The sequence below is a fragment of the Elephantulus edwardii genome, unplaced genomic scaffold (assembly GCF_000299155.1).
Source record: "Elephantulus edwardii isolate Elephantulus edwardi_28Jun2011 unplaced genomic scaffold, EleEdw1.0 scaffold00013, whole genome shotgun sequence".
Taxonomy (NCBI): domain Eukaryota; kingdom Metazoa; phylum Chordata; class Mammalia; order Macroscelidea; family Macroscelididae; genus Elephantulus; species Elephantulus edwardii.
In genome coordinates this window covers 7166680-7188265 of record NW_006399763.1, presented here as the reverse complement: position 1 = coordinate 7188265, position 21586 = coordinate 7166680, and the positions used below count along the sequence as shown (strand labels likewise).

Below are 21586 nucleotides of genomic sequence, written 5' to 3'. Positions count from 1 at the left end.
TTTTTTTTCCATTGTCTTTGTTACTCTCATCACATGTCTTGATAGGACTATGAAAATATGAGATATTTGTAACTTTCTACAGTTAGGCTGATAAATAAGGTAAATGGCATCCTTCAGGTAGGACCATGAAAATGAAGTGCGTAAAATGTTAATGAAGGGTCTGGCCAGTTTTTCCCTTGTGCCAGGCTGAAATTTAGTAGATCAGAGGCAGAAAATGAGAATCTTACTACCATTAAGAAGAACCAGAAAGTGCAGTGTCTTGGACCTGAGATCTCTACACAAACCAGAGACAGAACTTTAACCAGGAGATAATGCAAGATGGTGTGACATGGTAGTGGCCACAGAGAACTAGATCCCAGTGTAAGAAAGAGCCGTGGGCTCCCCACCCATAGATTGGGAAAGCAGTGAACTTGCTGGTAAAGTGGCTGCCTTGGGGTACTTGCTGGGGAAGGTAGATCTGTCAACCAGCAGAACTAGAGCCAAACACCTTCAGGCCTAGGCTTACTGGAAAGGCAAAGGTGGCACATTCTTGGCAGAGCTAATAAAGTTTTGCAACACTCTCTTGAAAAGGGCAGAGACTGAGGCTGCAACACCTAAGATCAGAGAGAGGCCTGCTTTTCAGTACGACTGAGAAGAGGCTGTTACTCAAGAGTAGTATCCTGAGTGTTCCTGGCCTGAACTATAACCTTTTAGTTCCCTAATAAAAATGCACAGTTGTGAATATCATCTGTGAGTTCGGTGTGACCACTGCAACAAATTATTGACCAGAGGAGTAGTACCATGTGAGGGACAACTGGTGTTAAACTTGGTAGAAGGAGGTATGAAGTTTGGGTGCATGATATCTGAGCTCGTAGAAATAGGTTTTGTGCTGCTGATGCTGGAGATGGGGATCATTCCTTCCTGTGAGGTTAGTGAAGGCCAGACACCACTTCCTCCCATGACCCCCAGGCTAGTCACACTCTGGAGAGAAGCCAGGTCCCAGGTAGTCATGGAATAAGGAATGGAGTAAGAGGAGTTGAAGTCGCTCAGTAAAGGAGGTTCTCAATATCACATGTCCTGCCTTGGCAGTTACCAATTCTTCATCGATAAGTGAAGAAACTGAGATCTCAGGAGGAAAATTCCAGTTGTGAAATGTAATTCAGCAATTGTGAGTAATCAGTAGAGATAATAAAGCAATGCATGAGTGGGATTAAGAATTTGACTGTATATTGATTGCTCCAGAGGTATTGTTTCCAATATGTACCTGCTGGAGAGCACATATTCTGGCTCCACACAGAAGAGGGAGCTGTCTGACTCTCTTTCCGTCTAAGAGGGGTTCTTTTCTGAATTCCTTCACCAAATATGTGACCTGAGCCCAGTAGCAAAGAAGTCCAAGGAAAAAGATTGGAAAATCTGGGAATAAACCCAGAAAAGTATCTTGGAGTGCTTGATCTGCTCAAGGCAGATACTATGGATAGAACTGTGTCCTCCTAAAATACATGCAGTTAATGATCTGATCTTCTGTGATCTGATAAACCAACTAGCTATGCAAAGATTAAAGGTGGAATGGGTCACCCCAAATCCTGTAAGGGAAATTTCCCTAGGGTGTGGCCTTTAATACCTTAAATTTCACTAGAGATAAAAAAGAGGAAAGGGAGGTGAAAGAGGACAACTTTAACTCAACTAGGAAAGAACTGTCAAGAATGGAGTGTCATTTTAGACTAGTGCTCCTGCTTCAGAAAGCTTCTTGACTCTAGACACCTGGAGATCTCCAGGGAATGCCAGGTGTCGAGATGCTGAAGGAAGAAACAACTGCGGGCTTTCTTCCACAACTGAAAGAGCCTTTCCCTAGGGCTGACACCTTCAAGTTAGATGTCTGGCCTCCAAAACAGTAAGAGAAAAATTCCTGTTTGTTAAAGCACTTCTGTTACAGAAGCACTAGACAGCCAAAACAGCAGCCCTCTGCAAAGCACAACAGCACATGTAAATCTTATTGCCACTGGCTCAATTCCAATTCAGGACAACCCATGCATCTCAGTGTAGAAATGTGCTCAACAATGGCTGACTTTTCAGGACACTTTCTCTATAGGTCTTAGGAGGATGGCTCTGGCTAGATACGAGTCTCCAATCTTAGTTAGTAGTCAAACCGCTTAGCCACTGTAACACCAAGGTTCCTTAGAGGGATGGAAACTGGAGTTACAGCCCACAGAAGTGGACTAGAAAAGTCCTCAGGTCAAATCACAATTGAGTCATTGTGCTTAATAAGTCCTTAAAAACAATGTGGTTTTTAGCATACTACAGAAGCCTCAGACTTCATATTCACAGACACAACCCAGCCCTCAGAACTCAAACCTCACTGTAAAATTAATTTTTGTTTTGCCTGAAGTATAATTATTATACTGAAATGCACAGATGTTAAGGGCGCTGTCTGAGGAGCTCTGACAAATGCATACAGATACTTGTGTGACTTACATGCCTCTCATGACACAGAGCTTCTCCATCTCCCCAGAAAGTTTACTCATACACCTTCCAAGTCACTTTTCCCACCACCACCACCCCCCCTTTACCCTGCAGTCAGTGATTAATTCTTATCACCATTGATTAGTTTTGCTTAGTCTACAATTTTATGTAAAGGGAATTAAATAGCTTATATCTTGGGGAGATTTGTTGGAGATTTTTTAAATTTAGTTTTTTCATTTGCTTGAGATGTTGAGTACTCAATCACTTACAAGTTAATATTATAAAGATGTAGTACTTAAAAATGCTGTGTCTTTCTCAGTTGGGATTTTATGGATGCTATAATAAGGGTACTGAATGTACCATGGACTGCCAGGAAAACAAACAGATTCATCTTGGAGAGGATTAAACCAAGCTACTCCTTGGAGGCAAGTATTCTGGGGCTTCGTCTGACATACTTTGGACATGTTGCCAGGTGGGACGGGTCCTTGGAGAGGGACATCATGCTTGGGAGGGTGGAGGGACAGCGCAGGAGGGGAAGACCCTCTATGAGATGGATTGATTCGGTGACTGGGGTAATCGGGATGGGTGTGTCAGAGGCGGTGCGGTTGGCGCAGGATAGAGCAGGGTTTAGGGCTGTTGTGCATAGGGTCGCTATGAGTCGGAAACGACTCGACGGCACATAACAACAACAACATAATAAAAGTGTGGCCTAATTTGAGAAATCTTGAAATTTTAAAAAAATTTAAAAAACTATTCACCAACAGGGTAAAAAGGAAAGCCACAGACCGGGAAAAAAATATTTGATAATGACATGTCTGATAAGGGACTTATATCTAGAATTTATAGAATACACCAGCACTACAAGGTAAACAACGCAATCACAAAAGAGGCACAGGATATGGACAGACACTTCACCAAAGACGACATTCAGATGACAAACAAACACATGAAGTAATGTTCAAAGTCCCTAATCAAAACCACTATGAGATATTATCTCACTCCAGTAACAATAGCAACATTCAAGAGCAGCAAACAACAAATGCTGGCAAGATTGTGGAGAAACTTGAACCCTTATTCACTGTTGGTGGGAGTGTAAAATGGTGCAACCACTATGGAGAGCAGTACATCACTTTCTCAAAAACTTGGAAACAGAAACACCATTTGACCCAGCAATTTCACTACTGGGAATATACCCTAAAGAAATCAGAACTGCCACCCAAACAGATATATGCACGCCCATGTTTATTGCTGCTTTGTTCACAATTGTAAAGAGATGGAAGCAACCCAAGTGCCCATCAACAAATGAATGGATAGAGATGCTGTGGAATAGTCACACAATGGAACACGATGCAGCACTGAAAAACACGAAACTCATGAAATAATATACAAAATGGGTGACCCTGGAGGACATTGTGCTCAGTGAAATATCTCAGTCACAATAGGACTACATAATGCCACTGTTGTAAAATAGAACTGACATTGGGGCGGGGTGAAGGGCAACTAAGAAAAGAGGGCATAAATAATGTACACTGAATTGAAACTGATGAGGGACAACTATTTTAAAAGAATGTAAGATTAGGTATTATTTGCATTATAACAGTCCAGAATAAGAGGTGCATAGCAAAGTGGACTGGGGGAAAGAGGGAAGGAAATTGTGCAACAATGCAAGATTTTTTTTTTTTAAAAAAGAGAAAAGCAAATGGGGTGGGGGTTGGGAGGAAAATGTACAACAATGAATGAATGGAAATCCAAGTTCTCAGTAAACATTCATTAAAATCTCAATGAAAATTTTTTTTAAAAAAAAATTTGAAAAAAACTGCAGAATAAATTTAAGCCTCGAGTTGCAATACTGAAAGATATTATAAATAAAATCGTGAATGATGCAGGAAGCATCAAAAGAATATAGAAGAAATACAGAATCATTGTGTTAAAAAGAATTTCAGGAAGTAGCACATGATCAAGAACCAATGGTACTGAAAGAAGTTTAGAAGCACTAAATGTACTGGCAAAAAATAAGACCCCAGGAACTGACAGACAATGTGCTCAAAAGCCTATGCCATGAAAGTTGGAAGACAGCTAGCTACTTGTCTACTGAATGGAAGAGAATCATATTGTTCACATCCCCAAGAAAGGTGATTCAAAAGAATGCAGACATTATCAAAATTTCGGCATCATTATATAACCATTAATACCTTGTGCAAGTAAAATCTTGTTGAAGATTACTCAGAAATGATTCAAACAGTTTATCAGCAGACACCTGACAGAAATTCAAGCAAGATTCAGAAGAAACCCTGGAACAAAGGACTACTGATGTCAGATGGATCTTGCCTGAAAGTACAGAATATCAGAAAGATGTCTGTTTGTGTTTTATTGACTATAAAAGGCTGTGTGGATCCTAACAAATTATAGATAACTGAGAAGAATCTCAGAAGACAAGGCAAGCTCTGGTGGCCTAGTGGCAAGAAGCTGCACTGCAATCCCAGAGTGAGCAGTTTGAATTCACCAGATGCTCTGCTGGAGAAGGAGGGGAAATCTCCTGTACCAGTCAGATCCGATTTGACGGTACGATGGTCCACCCACACACACACACACACACACACACACTCTCTCTTAAAAAAAATCTCAGAACACTTAATAATGCTCATAAGGAATCTATACATAAAGCAAGAAGCAGTTGTCTGAGGAGAACAAGGGAATACTTCATGGCTTAACATTAGTAAAGGTATGTGTCAAGGGTGGATCCATTCTTCGTGTCTATTCCATTTGCATGCTGAGCAAATCACTCAAGATACTAGACTACACATAGACGAATGTGGCTTAAGGATTGGAGAAGGACTCATCAATAACTTGGATTAAACAGATGACACAACCTTCCTTGCTGAGAAGATCTGAGGCACTTGCTGCAGAAGATCAAAGACTACATAGAGCCTTCAATATAGATTACATCTCAACATTAAGAAAACAAAATTTCTCACCACCACATCAATAGATAACATATGATAGATGGTGAAAACATTGAAATTGTCAACGATTTCCTATTACTGGGATCCACCACATCTATAGTAACAGCAGTCAAGAAATCAAAAGACATGTTGCATTGGGAAAATATGCTGTCAAGGACCTCTTCAAAGTGTTAAAGGGCAATAATGTCAATTTAAAGAGTAGGGAATTTTCAAGTGCATCCTATTCATTTTCAAGTTGGACAATGAATAAGGAAGGCAGAAGCATCAATGCTTTTGAATTATGGGGTTAGAAAAGAGCACTGACTATCCCACGGACTGTCAAAAGAACGAACAAGTCTGTTTTGAAAAGTGAAACTAGCATGCTCTTAAGAATCAAGGGTGGTTTAACATTGCCCCACATAATTTGCATTTATTGTCAGGAGGGGCCAGTCCTAAGGGGGTAAAATCATTCTAAGAAAGGTGCTGATCAGAGAAAGAGAGGAAGACCCCCAAAGATGGGTTGAAACAATGACTGTAACAATGGGCTCAAGCTTATCAGAGCTGGCGAGGATGGTGCAGAACAGAGCAAGGTTCAAATCTGCTGCTCATGGGGTTCCTATGACTTGCAGTCAAATGGACAGCACTAACAGCAAAAGAACTGGAAAAGACACACCAATAAAGTCTGCTCCAACTCAGAAATTCAAACAGTAAGGTTTCTATAAAATAGTTGTTTTAACATCTTTTTTAAGGTGAAACTGGCCAAGAAAGGAATATGTTTTCAGAGAAATCTCATGGCAACAATCTGTTTCTCTCAAAAAGCATTATTTTAGCTTTCTACGAAGAAGAGACCAAAAGCTAAGAAGGAACCCCCTGCCTGTCCAAAAACTGAAACCAAAGCAAAGGCATTAAAGGCCAAGAAGGCAGTCCTGAAGGGCATCCACAGACCAAAAAAAAAGAAGATCCGCACGTCACCCACCTTCTGGCGGCCTAAGATGCTGAAACTCCGAAGGCAGCCCAAATACCCCCGGAAGGGCGCCCCGAGGAAAATCAAGCTCGACCACTATGCCATCATCAAATATCCCCTGACCACTGAGTCAACCATGAGAGAAGATAGAAGATAACAACACACTTGTATTCACTGTGGATGTCAAGGCCAACAAGCACCAAATTAAACAAGCTGTAAAGAAGCTCCATGACACTGATGTGGCTAAGGTCAACACTGTGATTAGGCCTGATGGAGAGAAGAAGGCCTATGTTCGACTTGCTCCTGATTATGATGCTTTGGATGCTGCCAACGAAACTGGGATCATCTAAACTGAGTCCAGCTAGTTAATTCTAAATACAAATGTTTCTCACACACACACAAAAAAGCATTATTTTAAATGTAAAAATTACAAAGAAAACAAATCACTCCTAGTTAGTACTATCTCTAATTAACTGCTGTTTTCACTGTCAAGTTCCCTAGACTTTTTCTTCTTGTTGATATCAAGGAAAACTGCTTATCTATTTCTGGGTCAAGCTGGTAATGTCCAGGTTCCCTCACTCAGCGCCCAAACCCTTTTAGTTCTGTGCCTCCATCTCGGTGGCTTCAATAATGTGAACATTCCCAACTATTCCCTGGGAATATCTAAGTTTCCCTTTCCTCCTCCAGCCACCTGCTACTCAGCTCTGGTAGGAAAAGAACAAAATCTGAAAACGTACAGACTCTATACTGAAACACACTGAAAGTATAAACTATTCCCTTTCCATTCTACTGTTATAAAGAAAACCCATGGGTTAGGCATTGTATTGTAAATTTATCTCTAAGCCTCAGTTTCACTATCTTTACATTCCACTTTTTTCCCTTTAGAACATTACAGTTCATAAATGACAATGATAAAAAAGTACAGACATTTCCATGAGAAGAAAAAATCCCCAAAATATTATGAGTACAAGAAATCATTAGCATTTATTTCAGTACATTTAAGTAGAAGCTTTCCATATCTTAATAAATAAAATTATCTTAAGTACACTTCCTCTTTCTGATAAACAACACTATGATCATTTTATGTCTCTCAATCAGCATACTTACAAATCTAAGGCAAAAAAAAAATTCTAATATTTATTTCTCTGAAAAGCACATAAGGAAGGAAATTACTGATAATAATCTGAAAAGTACATGAAGTATAACAGAGACAAGCAAAAGCCAAATAAAATTACACAAAATCAAGCTGCTTTTTTACATTCCACTTTTTTAGGGAGAATACCAACCGAACCTACCTCAGAGTTATCATAAGAATTAAAAGATGTAACATATATACTTAGTGGAGTGCTTCAAGATAGAATAGTCCCTAAAGCTTTTATTAGTATTCCAAGAAAGGGCTGAATTTCAGGAAAGGTACACAAGCATGAAAACACATGAAGTAAAACTGGAAGGACAACGACCAGAACAGCTCAACGAAGCCTTAAGTGTTTGAGGTGAGCATGACATAACAGTGGAAAGAAAGGCTAACGGGACCAGCTCAAAAACCCCTTCAGAGGCAGGGTGAGCAGTTCTAGTGCCAGACATCAGCACCCGGATGCCCAGAGCTGACTACTGAAGCAGCAGAAATGAAGAAAGCAAAAAAAAAAAAAGAAATGAAGAAAGCAAGCAAGAAATTCCATGAAGAGCTGGGCTTGATAAATAATCAAGGGTAATGATGCACTTAAAATAGCAAAAAAGAAAGCAGCAGCAAAATTCAAAGGAAAAGCAAAAAAGAGCACTGCAGACGTTATTATTGTAGGGTACCTAAGAGTTGGAACCTACCCATAGCTGACCCTCCAGCAGCTTTTCAGAGGCAGTAAATTGCACACAAGTTGACTGGCCCTTCTTTCTCCAGCTAGTGGATTTGAACTTGTGTGCCTTTGTTCTGACAGCACAATTCCTTATCACTAAGCCACCAGAGCTCCTTTTACAGATGTTAAAGGGGAACATTTCAAGAAAGAGACAAGGAGCAACCGCAAAGACCATAAACTGAATATGCACTGATTTTTTCAAGTCTGAACTGGGCCACTGATTTCAAAAACAACAGCTTATACTGATGAGAGACACTACTGGAGACAAAAAAAATGCGGTATTTAATTATATCAAGGGGCACACAAAATGGCTTATGGGCAGGAGAGGAAGAGACAGGAATGGCCAATGATAAAGTAAGATCTGAAGTGGGCACAGTCAGCAAGTCCAGCGACAGAGAACTTGCAAAAAGCTAAGGCAGTGTGTGCGGGCTTTTGAGTTCTTGTTTTTGTTTGCTACTGAAAACTGGCACAAATACTAGAGGGGAATTTAGGACCTTAGAAATTAGGAAACTGATCACATGCTCAGCTTAGTGTCGGTGGTGGGGGGGGATGGCAAAGGATAGCAGCAGTTATTGTTGTTGTTGTTAAGTGCTGTCAAGTAAAGTATGACTCATAGCAACCCTATAAACAAGAGATCTGAACCCTGTCCTGCCTGTGCCATCCTCACAATCTCTGACACACTTGAGCCCATGGCAGCAGTCACTGTGTCACTCCATCTGGTTGAAGATCTTCCTCTCTTTCACCATCCCTCCAACTTTCCAAGTATGATGTTCCTTTTCAAGAAAGACCCTCTCCACAATATGCCAGAAATATGAGAGGAAGGTTTGCCATCCTTGCCTTCAAGAAGCACTGTGACTTCACTTTTTCTAAGACAAGCTTTGTTATTAGTTATCTCATGTCAAAAACACCAGGGTGGTGATGCATACTTTCTTCTAAGTGTTGCAAATTTCAAGGTGGAAATGCTTGTTGAATGGGGAACATGGGTTATTTGGCTCTTGGGAGCTGCCCGCACTAAATTTTCTTCAAAATTGCTTTTCGTAATGACAAACTTTGCTCTTAGGCACTCCTTGCTGAAAACGTCCATGTTGACTCACCTAAACCAGTGACGTTTTATCCTGGTTCGGAAAGTTCAAGGGGGTATAACACTTTACCAAGAGCTTGTCTCTTACATTTATTTCTTAATGTCTCTTATTATTTCTATCACCTTATTAATTTGTTTATGTCTCTTATTTTTTTATTATTTTTATTATTTGTTTCTGTCATCTTATTAATTTCTGTATTGCCATAAAATCTCCCAAAAGAGTTCTTACAGAGTTATTTAGGTTATAAACAGAACATTACTACCTTGCATCCTTTTCTTACTTAAAATTCTACCTTTAATGCACTTTCATGTTGATAAGGTATCTTTATAACCTATCATTTTAACAAATGCATAATAGTCTGTTACACAGATTCACTACATTCTATTTAATCACATCACTATGCAGAACATTGTACTAAGCAGATTCACCACATTCTGTTCAATCACATCACTAAGGCTGAAAACAGATTCTTTTGAAATGTTAACTATTACAAGTCATGTTTCAAAGTGGCTCTTTCCTAGACCTCTCTATTTCTGGTAGGGACACTGTTATTCTCTCAGCAGACCTGAGAGCTTGTCTTCATTCTCAGGTGTTTGCTTTTTTTGCTGTTGCTTAGTTGTCACCAATGTTATCTTACTTGCTTCCACAATCAACACCGTTGGCATCAGCAGTCAAGAAATTTATAGATGTATCTTACTGGGAAAATCTGCTATTGGGGACCTCTCCAAAGTGCTGAAGACAAAGGATATCAGTTTAAAGACTAAAGTGCACCGGATCTAGGCCATGGTCTTTTCTATTATTTGTTACGCATCTGAAAGTTGAACAATGACGGGTGATAGAAGAAGAATCAATGCTCTTGAGTTGTGTTGATGAATAGGAACAACCATGACGTTCCTTAGAGGAAATGATGGTGAAATTTCATCTCATATACTTTGGGCATTTTGTTAGGAGGGGCTAGTCCTTGGGAAAGACATCACACAGATGTGGAAGACCTCGAAAAGGTGGAAGGTCAGAAGCAGACTCTCAACAAGATGATTGACACAAAGACTGAGCTCAAGTCTATCTGTGATGGTGAAGATGGCACAGGGTAGGAGCAAGGTTCAGATCTGTTGTTCATAGGATTGCTATGCGTTTCAGACGACTTGATGGCTGGCATATAAAAACAACAACTCATCGTTTTCTTTTCAACATTGTGGTATACAGGAATGCTGCTGATTTTATCTTTCTTTTTACTGAGCTCATGAATTTTAAAGTGCTCAGCTGTTTCCCTTCAGTTTTAGATAATCAGTCTACAACTAGCAATAATCTTGTTCTCCTCTACCAAATTTTTATTCATGTTTTACTGCATTGATCAAAGCTTTACAAAATCACGAAAGCAGTGTGTTGTTGTTACTGTTAGGCGTCGTAGCAACCCTATGAATAAAAGATCCAAACCGTGCTCTATCTATCCTGTGCCATCCTCACGCTCCTGACACACAAGAGCCCATTGCATCAGTCCACCTGGTCGAGGGTCTTCCTCTTCTTCACCAAGCCTCCACCCTTCCAAACATCATGTTCCATTTCAAGGAATAGCTCCTCCTAGCAACATGGCCAAAGTATGTGAGGTGAAGCCTCATCATTCCTGCCTCCAAATACTACACCTGCTGCACCCTCTCCAATACATACTTGTCGGTTCTTTTGGCAGACAATGATAAATTCATGCAATGGAATATTACACAGCATTAAAAAACAATGAACTTACAAAACACGGGTGAGCCTGGAGACCACTATGCTAAGTGATACATCTCAGCACAAATACTGTATAACACCACTGTTACAAAACAGGATTGACATAGGGGGTTGGGAGAAGAATAGGAAAAGAGTGGATAGATAATGCACACTGCATTGGAACAGATGAAGGGAAGAACTATCTGAAAGGAATATATAGTTAGGCATTATATATGACCACAATCTGGAACAAGAGATGCATTACAAAGCAGACTGGAGGAAGGGGAAGAGGGGAGGAAGGAAAATGTGCAACAATGAATGAATGGAAAAATAGTAAAATGAAATAAATTCGTAAAATATAAATTAGGAAATTACATAATTTTATCTATCTTACAGGGAGCTCTGGGAACTTAGTGGCTAAGGAGCTATGCTGCCAACCTAAAGGCTCATGGTTCAAATCTACCAGTTGCTCTGGAAGAAGATGGGGGCAATCTTGTCTCAAGCAATTTACTGCCTAGGAAAACCTGCTAGAGGGTCAGCCATGAATTGATTTCAACTTAACAGCACAAAATAACATCTATCCTAATTCAAGTCCCTGGGTGTCAAAAAATGGCCACCTACTTGACTACTAGCTGAAAAGCTACAGTAAGAACTCACTCAGAAGACAGGCCTGCTAATCTGCTCCTGAAAAGTTACAGCTTTGGAAATCCCATGAGGCAGCTCTACTCTGCACACGTGACTCTGTCCTGAGTTGGAATGGACTGTACAGCCACTAACAACAATGCATCCTGTTTGTAAGCTAATAAGCTCACATTAGGGAGCACTGGGGGCATCCCGAATCCACGTGTGGTGTGGCTCCAGGGGGGAAAGATGGGCGCTCTCCTCTCACACACCTCCAAAAACTTGCTTGAGGGGACACTATGAGTCAGTTTTAAAGTTCTGATGTGTTAACTGTTCTCAAATTCTTGTGCTTATTTCTACTTTGGTCATCAGTTAATGCATACTTAAGGAGTCCAGTAGCAGAGTGTTCATAACCAAAGAATCCACCAGTCACTCCTCAGGAGTAGGTGGGTCGTATCTTTCATAGATTTACAGTCCTCGAATCCATGGAGTATCACTGCAAGTCTAAACTGACTTGACAGCAGTGGATTAAGTTGTTGTTAGGTGCTGTTGAGTCGAGTATGACTCAGAGACCCTATGAACAGTGGATCTGAATCCCTTCCTATCCTGTGCCATCTTCACACTTCCTGACACCCTGAGCCCACTGCGGCAGTCACCATGTCAATCCACCTAGTGGAAACTCTTCCTTCCCTTCATTGACACTCAACCCTTCCAAACATCACGTCCCTTTCCAAGAAAGAGCCCCTCATAGCAACATGCCTGAAATATGTGAGGTGAAGACTCATCACCCTTGCCTCCAAAGAGCACTCTGGCTGGACTTTCTCTAAGACATATTTATTTGTTCTTTTGGCCGTCCATGGGATGTTCAGCACTCTTCTCTAACACCACAACTCAAAGGAATTAATTCTTCTTCTGTCATCCCTATTCATTGTCCAACCCTCAGATGCACGGCAAGTGATTGGAAAGACCATGACCTGAATCAAAGGCACCTTAATCCTCAGAATGAAATCAATATTCCTCAACAGTAGTTTGCAGTAGAGGTTCCTAATTGAAGACTTTCCCAATGCAGTATGTCTCCTAATTTCCTGACTGCTGATACCAAGGTTGTTAATTGTGGATCCAAATAAGATGAAGTTGTTGCAAGTTTCAATCTCTTCTCCATTCACTATGAGAGTTATATATGAAATTGGCAGTTTGTTGTGTTTGAGCATATTGTTCTAATTAGTACAGTACTTGTCTGTCAGTTTTCCATACTGAGATACTTTGTGGGCTTCTGTGATCCTGAAAGCTATACCACTGGTGTGTCAAATGTTGTAAGGGTTATCCATGGTGGACAGGTTTTAGTAACGCTCCCAGATTAAGACAGCAGGAAGCAGGACTGGCTATGCACTTCTCTAATAAGAGGCCTTTGAAAACTCTATGAACAACAGAGGAATACAGATAGTTATAGTTGTGTGATGGTAGAGCTCAGATTGGAAGTTAACTGAAATGAGGGAAAACAGTGACAAATACTGTTTAATAATTAGAACATGGAATGTATGTAGTTTGAATGTCGGTAAACTGGGAATTATGGATTAGGTTAGGTTTGTATTTATTTATCAACATCTAAAATCACAAGAAAGGTCTGTGTCTTCATTGTCCTATGTGGAGAGCACTGGCAGTTTACTTGATAGCAAGCTGCACTGCTTACCCAAAGGCTGCGTGTCTCTGGCAGTCTGAACCCACCAGCATCTCCATGGGAAAAAGATGGACAGTCTCCTCCAGTTGAGATTTACAGCCCATGAGTCAGAGTCAACTCAAGGACAGTGAGTTTTGAGCCACCTGTGTGTGACTTCTGAGCACCTGAAATGTGACCAGTGCTGTAAGTGCAAAGGGCACAGTGGATTTCTATAACTCAGTGTGAAAATGGAAATGTCAAGTATCTCAATAGTATTTTTTATTTATTAGTCTGTTGTCTTTGTGAGGTGCTGTCGAGTCAACTACAACTCACAAGAGCCCTGGAAACAATGACTGTGAACCTTGCCTTACTTCTCCTGAACCAAGCTTATGATCTCTGGCACGCTCAAGGCCATGTGGTAGTCACTATGTCAACCCAGCTCGTTGAGGGTCTTCCTCTCTTTCGCTGACCCTTTATCTTTCCCAACATGATGAGTCTTTCCAAGGGCTGCTTCTTCCTGAAAATACACCCAAAGCAAATGAGATGAAGTTTTATCATTTGATTTTAGGTACAAATAATATTTTAAGTATATTATAAGTATTTTAACTTGTCATTACTTTCACAGGTTTCTCTGATTATTTTTTTTTCCATGTAGAAACTTTAAAATTACCTATGTGGCTTGCATAAAGTCCCTACTGGCAGTGCCATCTGTGTTCCACTTTATGAACCATCCCTGGTAAATTTCAGGTCAGAGTTAGATTTACTTAGAAAACTGAGGGGTGTGTGTGGCCTTCCACAATCTGGAACATTTACTCTAGAATGGGTTAAAGTATGGGCCTTGACAGCTTAAAAGTGCTCATCCAGGCCTCTCTCTCTCCTGCTAACTTGAAAGACACTTTATCAAGCTTTTGCCTGGCACTGTCAGAACTGGAGAGCAGACACTAAATAGTAGTTTCAATCTAAGACCCACAGATAGCATGGTAGCATTTCAGATCTCCTATGAAAAAGCTACAAATGTTTGTAATTCCTAACTGGTTTTTATTAACACTGAAACAAGCAGACTTTTCTTTATTCTTGAAGGTTATATGAAGATATTCCCCCTTATTCCAACATATGATTATTATATCTTTGTGTAAAAAGCTTATAACTACAATCGAAAATATTCATACTGCTTCTCCCCTGCCCCCCGGCCCATCAGATAAACACACACTCCTATCTTCATACTCTATACTGTTGTTGTTAGGTGCCGTCAAGTCACTTGTGACTCATAGCAACCCTACTTACAACAGCTCTGAACATTACTCTATCCTGAGCCAACTTTATCATCTCTGATACACCTATCTCCCTTACCCCAGTGACTGAATCAATCCATCTCATCTAGGGTCTTCCTCTCTTGCACTGTCCCTCCACCCTCCCAAGTATGACGTCCCTCTCCAAGGACAATCACGCCTTGCAACATGCCCAAAGTATGTCAGACAAAGCTTCAGAATCTTTGCCTCCAAAGAGCAATCTGTTTTCACCCTCTCCAGGATGAACCTGTTTGTTCTCCTAGCAGTATATTCAATACTCTTCTCCAGCATCACATCTATTTTTATTTCTTTATACAATTTTATATATAAATCTTAGATTACACACTAGCTCACATCAATAACAAAGCTGTTTAGTAATTGAGAAAGGAAGATGCAGAGGAAGCATAAGCTTCACACCTCCTCTGACAACCAAGGGATCTTGTCTGAACAAGCTGAGGTGGAAGTAAGGGGTCCATTAGCACCAGGTGCATTGGAGTTGATGCTGACTAAGAATGACTTTATGTATGTGGTACAATGAATGGGTTAATTATCAAAATGGTTTTCCTAGCCCATAGCTTTGACTTTTGTCACATGGCTGGGTGGGGCTATCCTAGTTATGTGAATGAGATTAACAGTATGTTGGGGGGGAAACAAGCAAAAAAAGATGTATTAATTACTTATGATAGGACTGGTCAGTCTTTCTATCCTGTCAGATTTAAGCTGAGCTGGTTTAGAAGCAGAAGATGGGAATCTCTATATTTGCAATAAAGAAGCAGCAGAGAATACAACATGTGTCCTTCAGGGCCACAGAGATTCCTCTGCCAAATGGAGACAGACTGAGACTGAGACACTAATGGAGCAGCAGTGGAGAACCAGAGATGGACGTGAGACCAAGTGGACCTGGGACTGCTACCCCACAGAACCAGGGTCAGGGACCTTTGCCCAAGTTTGCTAAAGAACTGGAGATAGGATGTCAGGGATGGGGGAAACCAAGACTCCATAACTGGTAGGACTAAGAGATCTTGGTTACATCAACTAGAGCTAAGAGGCTGAAGGTCAAAGCATGTGAGCATGCTTGAGAAGTTTCCCTGCCTGAAGAATTGCATCCTTTTTATAACCTAAACTATAACTCATTAACTCTCTAATAAACCCCATAATCATGAGTCTGGATCTGTGTGTTCAGTGGAACAGGTCAGCAGACCTAATAGCAAAGCAGCAAGAGCTCTGGGAGAGATGACTGGTGTTAGCTGAAGCAGCTTTGAGGAGCATGGGTGAACATGTTTGCCCTCATGGGGCTCAGTTTATGGAGATCAACAACAGTTGATGTTGTTGGTGGGGACTGTTCTCCTTTGTGGAGTTAGTGGAGATCAGATGTGGCTGCGCCCACATCAGCTGCATTGTTATACAGTGTAGAACTGTGCTGCAGAGGGTTTTCAGTGGATGATTTGTATTTTTTAGTAGACTGCTAGGTCTTTCTTCTGAAATGCTTCTGGATAGGCTCACACTGTCAACCTTCAGTTAGCAGGAAAGCATGTTAAGTGTGTGTACCACCCACGGCCTGCACAGAAAGCACAAGCACAAATAAATTCCTTAGTCGGGGTCCCCAGAGCTGACACACCCAGCGTGTATTTCTTCTTCTTCTAAATGTGAAAGGAGCTCTGGTAGCTTAAAGTGTTATATGTCATGCTAAGCAAAAGAGGTCAGCTGCAAAAAATAGAAAATGGGCAGCTCCTCCCATAAAGATTTACAGGCTCAGAAACCTGATGGAGGGTCACTATGAGCTGGCACTAACTCAGTGTCAGTGGGCTGGGTTGGGTTTTTAACTTGAAGGTGTTCACCAGCTGGTCTGAGCTACCTCGGTTCTACTCTCAGCACCACGCTTACCAGTGACTTCATCTATCAGGGCCTCATCCCCTCTTATCTGTAAAATGAAGACAATAAAAAGATCTATTTCCAAGTTGGAGAATTAGGGTAGGCAAAGTCTAAGTGCAGTACTTGCCACAGAGGAAGCATCCATTAAAGGCATGCTATGAAAATAACAGTATACGCATCAATGTCATTAACTTCTTTCAAGTGCTGACTGTGTGATCACTAATTAACAAAGACGAACCCACTAATTGGAAGCTTAACATCCACTAATAAGTGGCTTGCCACCCATGGGATCCGCCATTATCAATTAAGGAACAATCAAGTATCTCTTCATTAACAAAAAATTGGGTCATTTTGACATTGCTCAATCTCTCAGACAGACATTCACCAATAAAGCCTGAGGAAATTCAGGTATCTCAGGCAAAGCACTCAACATCAAACAAGGAAGTTGTAAAATATTACACAACATGGGTGAGCCTGGAGAACATTACGCTGAGTGAACTAACTCAGTCACAAAATGACAAATCCTGCATGCCACTGCTATTATAAAATAGGACTGACGTGGAGGGGTTGAGAGAAGAATAGGAAAAAAGTGGATAGATAATGAACACTGCATTGGAACAGATGAGGGGAAGAATGAGCTGAAAGGAATATATGATTAGGTATCATATGTACGACAATCTGGAACAAGAGGTGCATTGCGAAGTGGAGAGGAGAGGAAGAGAGAAGAAAACATGCAACAAAGAATGTATAAAATAAATCCATTTTTAAAAAAGCTGTTCCTGGAGACAGTTTTTCAAGAGATGACAAAGAATTCTATCCCCTTCTCTGGGGCTCTTCATGAATATGTAGCTTCTGCAGCTGTGTGTGGCTCCCCCTTGCTCAATCCCTCCCCTTGGCTCAGCCCAGTGCAGGATGATCGAGGTCGTCCCTGTCAGAGTGAAGGACAGAAGGCTGTCCACACCTGCTCCCCACTCAGCCAGGCCTCCTCTGCAGAGCTGGAGCGTCTGCCCCCTCCAGGAGATGCCCATCTGGTTCTCCCTCTGGAATTTCTACTGTTCACTCCTGACTCAATGCTTCATAGATGAAAAATGAAAACCTCAATACTACTCATTCTCACTCATGAGACCTCTGTCTTAAAGAGAATTGAAAAGAAGCAGGATTATAGAAAGAAGTAGAAACCAAGATAGGGAATAACTGTAAACTTTGTGCAGCGGCAGAAAGAAACACCAGTCACAAACCTCGGGTAAGGACAGGAGAAAGGAAAGTCAACACGACTAGGATGATGATGTCCATGGAATGGAAGATCAAAGGGACAACCTGGGAGTTACTGGAACAGAGCAACTGCCTCTGCTTTCTAACCCTGACTAAACTCATCACCCTACTCACTCTTCACCAAGCTTTTTCCCAATGACCTGCAAGTGGTGAAATCTACCATCTCATTGTCCAGGAAGCGGACAGAACAGAGCAAGGGAGGCATCCTAGGTCCACTTGTCAGGTGTACCGTCAAATTGGATCCAACTAGCACAGGAGGAGTTTGCCCCTCCTTCTCCCCTGGATTCGAACTACACGCCTTTGGGATTGCAACACAGCTTCTTGCCACTAGTCCACCAGAGCTCCCTGAATAGGAATGTTCTGTGCTTCCAGACTGAGCAGAAAATCCTCCTGCCAGCCCTCTATGTCTCTAAAATACAAAAATATTATCAATTAGTTTATGCTCTTTGCTTGCTGTTGCAAAATCAATAAGTAATCTAGGGCCATCATTCCGTTTTCAAGACCTAATATTTGTTTAAGATACAAAGTTTTCTCTCCTTGGGGGGAAAATGACAAAATTCTTCCTTAATAATATTTTTCTCCAGGCTTTATTTGGTAAAAAACAGTTTTCATTTCAAATATTTTTATTTCAAATAGTTGGTCCATCAGTGTTACAACAAACTCTACTCAAAGCAGCTACTTGATCTTAACTGTAACAGTGTTTCACTTTCACCTGTGAATCATCAGGCAAAAAATTTAGCATCAGTGTACTCAGTATCTCATGTTCTACTTCTTGCTGTGAGTTGGGACTGATGGCATTGGGTTTTTGTATTTGGTTAGTTTATACTCACTGTCTCCTATCAGACAGCACAAGATGATACCAAGGAGAAAAGGCTATAGTTAGCTGATGTCTAGGGTTTTGTATCAGCTACTGAAAAAGGCTCCTTTTAATAAGACAAAATTACCTTCGTCTGTTCACTGTCTGGGTCTTCAAGCCAAACGTAAGGGTCACAAATTTTATGCCCATGGTAATCCTGTACCTGCAAAAAGAAGCAAAAAGAGCTATTAGATAATTACCTCTGATTTAATACCTTTTGAATGTTCTGGAGAAATAGGAAAGGCGCAGACAAAAATTTCCCACTTGGTTCACTAAGCAACATGTCTGCCCAAATTACCACATGAACCAATGCTGGCAGGTTCTCAAAGGTGTCAAGTCACCCTTCATGAAAAGAATGTTTGAGCCCGAGAAGGAAGAAAGATGAAAGGTCAGAGTAGGAAACTGCTCTGTATATACAATACAAAACAAAGCCTTGCTGCTGTGCTAAAGAAACTGGAAAATGTGCTGTCAGCGGCAAGCACAGAATTCTACAGAGCACTGGGGATGCCAGAAGGGCCGGCTGTGCAGAAACCACCACACACAGGCTTAGATTCCTGTTCTTTCGGAGCTTGTTCGTAATTAGAAAATAGCCCTACAGTGTATCAGAGAGTCCACTTTGCTTTGACATTTAAGCTGCCAAAAAGCCAGTTACCAATATGCAATATACCAATTCTAATCACATCAGCTGAAAAAGACATTTAAATTCAATGAAAGAACATATCTTTCTCTTTCTGGACTGCTATGAAATGCTTTAGTTTACTTTTTTTTTAAGAAAAGAGGCACATATGTATCACCCATTCTGAGTTCCTTGATAATTGGAGAAATTAAATGGCATAGTGTTAACAAAGGAGAAAACAGGCTCCTGGAGCAGGGAAACCTGAGTGTTGTCTCTAGTGCTGGTCAGAGCACCAGTGTGGCTGCTACCCAAGTGGGAACGGGCTCCCCTTGCCTAAAACACCAGGCTCTGTAAAAAGGGTCTGCAGCTGTCTACATCTGGTACCAGGCCAGAGGACACCTGGCAAAATGAACAGCTGGACAGGTAAAGTGGAAGCCCGTAGAATGATTCTCATTGGGAAAACAGCTGCAAAGTATTTGTGAGTATATAAAGAGGTAAATAAAGCAGCTACATAGGTGATGGAGGTATAAAGGGGTACACCCACATTCATATAAAGGGAACCCACTGAATGAAGGACACAGCAGAACTGCTCCGTAAGGCTTCCAGGGCTGTAAGTCTTTACGGAAGCAGCTGTTAAATGAAAACATCTCTTTGCAGTCAAGTTGCTGATGTGTTCAAATTTACCAAGTTCTGGTTAGCGGCCAAATACCTACCAACAGCACCACTAGCCCACTACCCTTGAGTCGATTCTGATTCACGGCAAATCTCCATTGGACTTCCAAGGCTGTCAATCTTTACTAGAGTAGACTGCCTCCTCTTTTCCTTTGGAGCAGCTATCTGGCAGGCTCTAACTTCTTGTTTTTCAAGTATTAGCCCAACACTTAACTCAGAATACCACAAGAGCTGCTTACAGGGCCACTATCCACCAGCGGCCACCAGTGGGCTCTGAACTTGAAGATTAGCAGTCTCCTCCTGTTAAGACAGACAGCCTCAAAAACTTGACAAAGAGTCACCATGAGTTGGAACAAGTTCAGTGGTAGTGAGTGAGAGCCCCTTACTGTCTACATGCATCTCTATGAATGCTGCGAGTATGCACCTATGTGTACAATACAGCACACGGGGCCATAATTACACACACTACTTAGATATCAGGATTGGACCATAGTCTCGGAGGACACCTATGTCAACTGGCAAAACACAGTTCGTAAACATAATGTTTTAGACTGGTGAGGAGGTTCTCGGTTTTTAAAACTTACAAGTGAGTATCTGAGAAGCAATAAACATGGCTGTCTTACCATTCAAGGAAAATAAGAACAAAGAAAAATATTAAGGATAAAATTATTCCAAAAGACTGACTGTTGGTTATTGTTAGGTACCACTGAGTCAGAACAGACTCATAGCTGACCCTTCAGTGGGTTTTTAGAGGCTGGAAATTACATAGAGGGAGTTTGGCATCTTACGCCCTTGGAGAAGTTTGTGGATTCGAATTGTGTACCTCTGGGCTGGCAGCACAACTTCTTACCACAAAGCCACCTTGTTCCTTATTCAAGCTTAAAAATATTTACGTACTGCCACTGCTGCTGCTGTTGCTGTTGTTAAGTGTTATTGAGTCAAGTATGAATCACAGTGTTCCTAAGAACGACAGGAAGCCTGCCCTATCCGATACTGTCCTCATTATCTCTGATACACTTGGACCCACTGCTGCAGACACTGTCAATCTGTCTCATTGAGGGTCTTCCTCTCCTTCACTGACTATCTTTCCAAGCATGATGCTGTTGTTGTTATATGCTATTGAGTCACCTGCGACTCAATAGTGACTCTATGCACAAGAGCTCTGAACCCTGTCCTATCTTGTGCCAATCTTTCTGTCTCTGATATACCAGCCCCTATTACCCTAGTCACCATGTCAATCAATCTCAACAGCTATTTTTTTTTTGTGGTGTACCATCAAGTCAGACCCACTAGCACAGGAGGAGATTGCCTCTCCTTCTCCAGAGGAGCATTTGCCGGATTTAAACCGCACGCCTTTGGGATTACAGCGCAGCTTTTTACCACTAGGCCACCAGAGCTCCCTTCCATCTCATCCAGGGTCATCTTCTCCTGTGTTGTCCCTCCAAGTTTCCAAGCCTTATGTCTTTATCCAAGGACTGGCCCCACCTGGCAACATGCCCAAAGTATGTGAGATGAACCTTCAAAATCCTTGCCTCCAGAGAGCAAGTTGGCTTCACTCTCTCCTGGACAGACCTGTTTGCTCTCTTAGCAGTCCATTGTTTGTTCAATACTCTTCTCCAACACCACAACTCGAAGGCATCAATTCTTCTGTCATTCTTACATACTATTCAGCTCTATTTTGCATAGCAAATAACTGCATAGAGCATGGCTCGATCAGGCACACCTTAGTCTCTAGACTGGCATCTTT

The 21586-nt window shown here is 41.3% G+C and overlaps 1 protein-coding gene across 1 annotated transcript in view; it reads right to left on the bottom strand.

Moving 5' to 3' along the window:
• Positions 1 to 21586, bottom strand: part of LOC102870602 (prolyl endopeptidase-like) — a 147469-nt gene that overhangs the window by 114286 nt on the left and 11597 nt on the right. The window contains exon 2 of the mRNA XM_006881182.1: positions 18640 to 18714. Coding sequence (XP_006881244.1) covers positions 18640 to 18714 — 75 coding nt within the window. The remainder of the gene's footprint in view (positions 1 to 18639; positions 18715 to 21586) is intronic.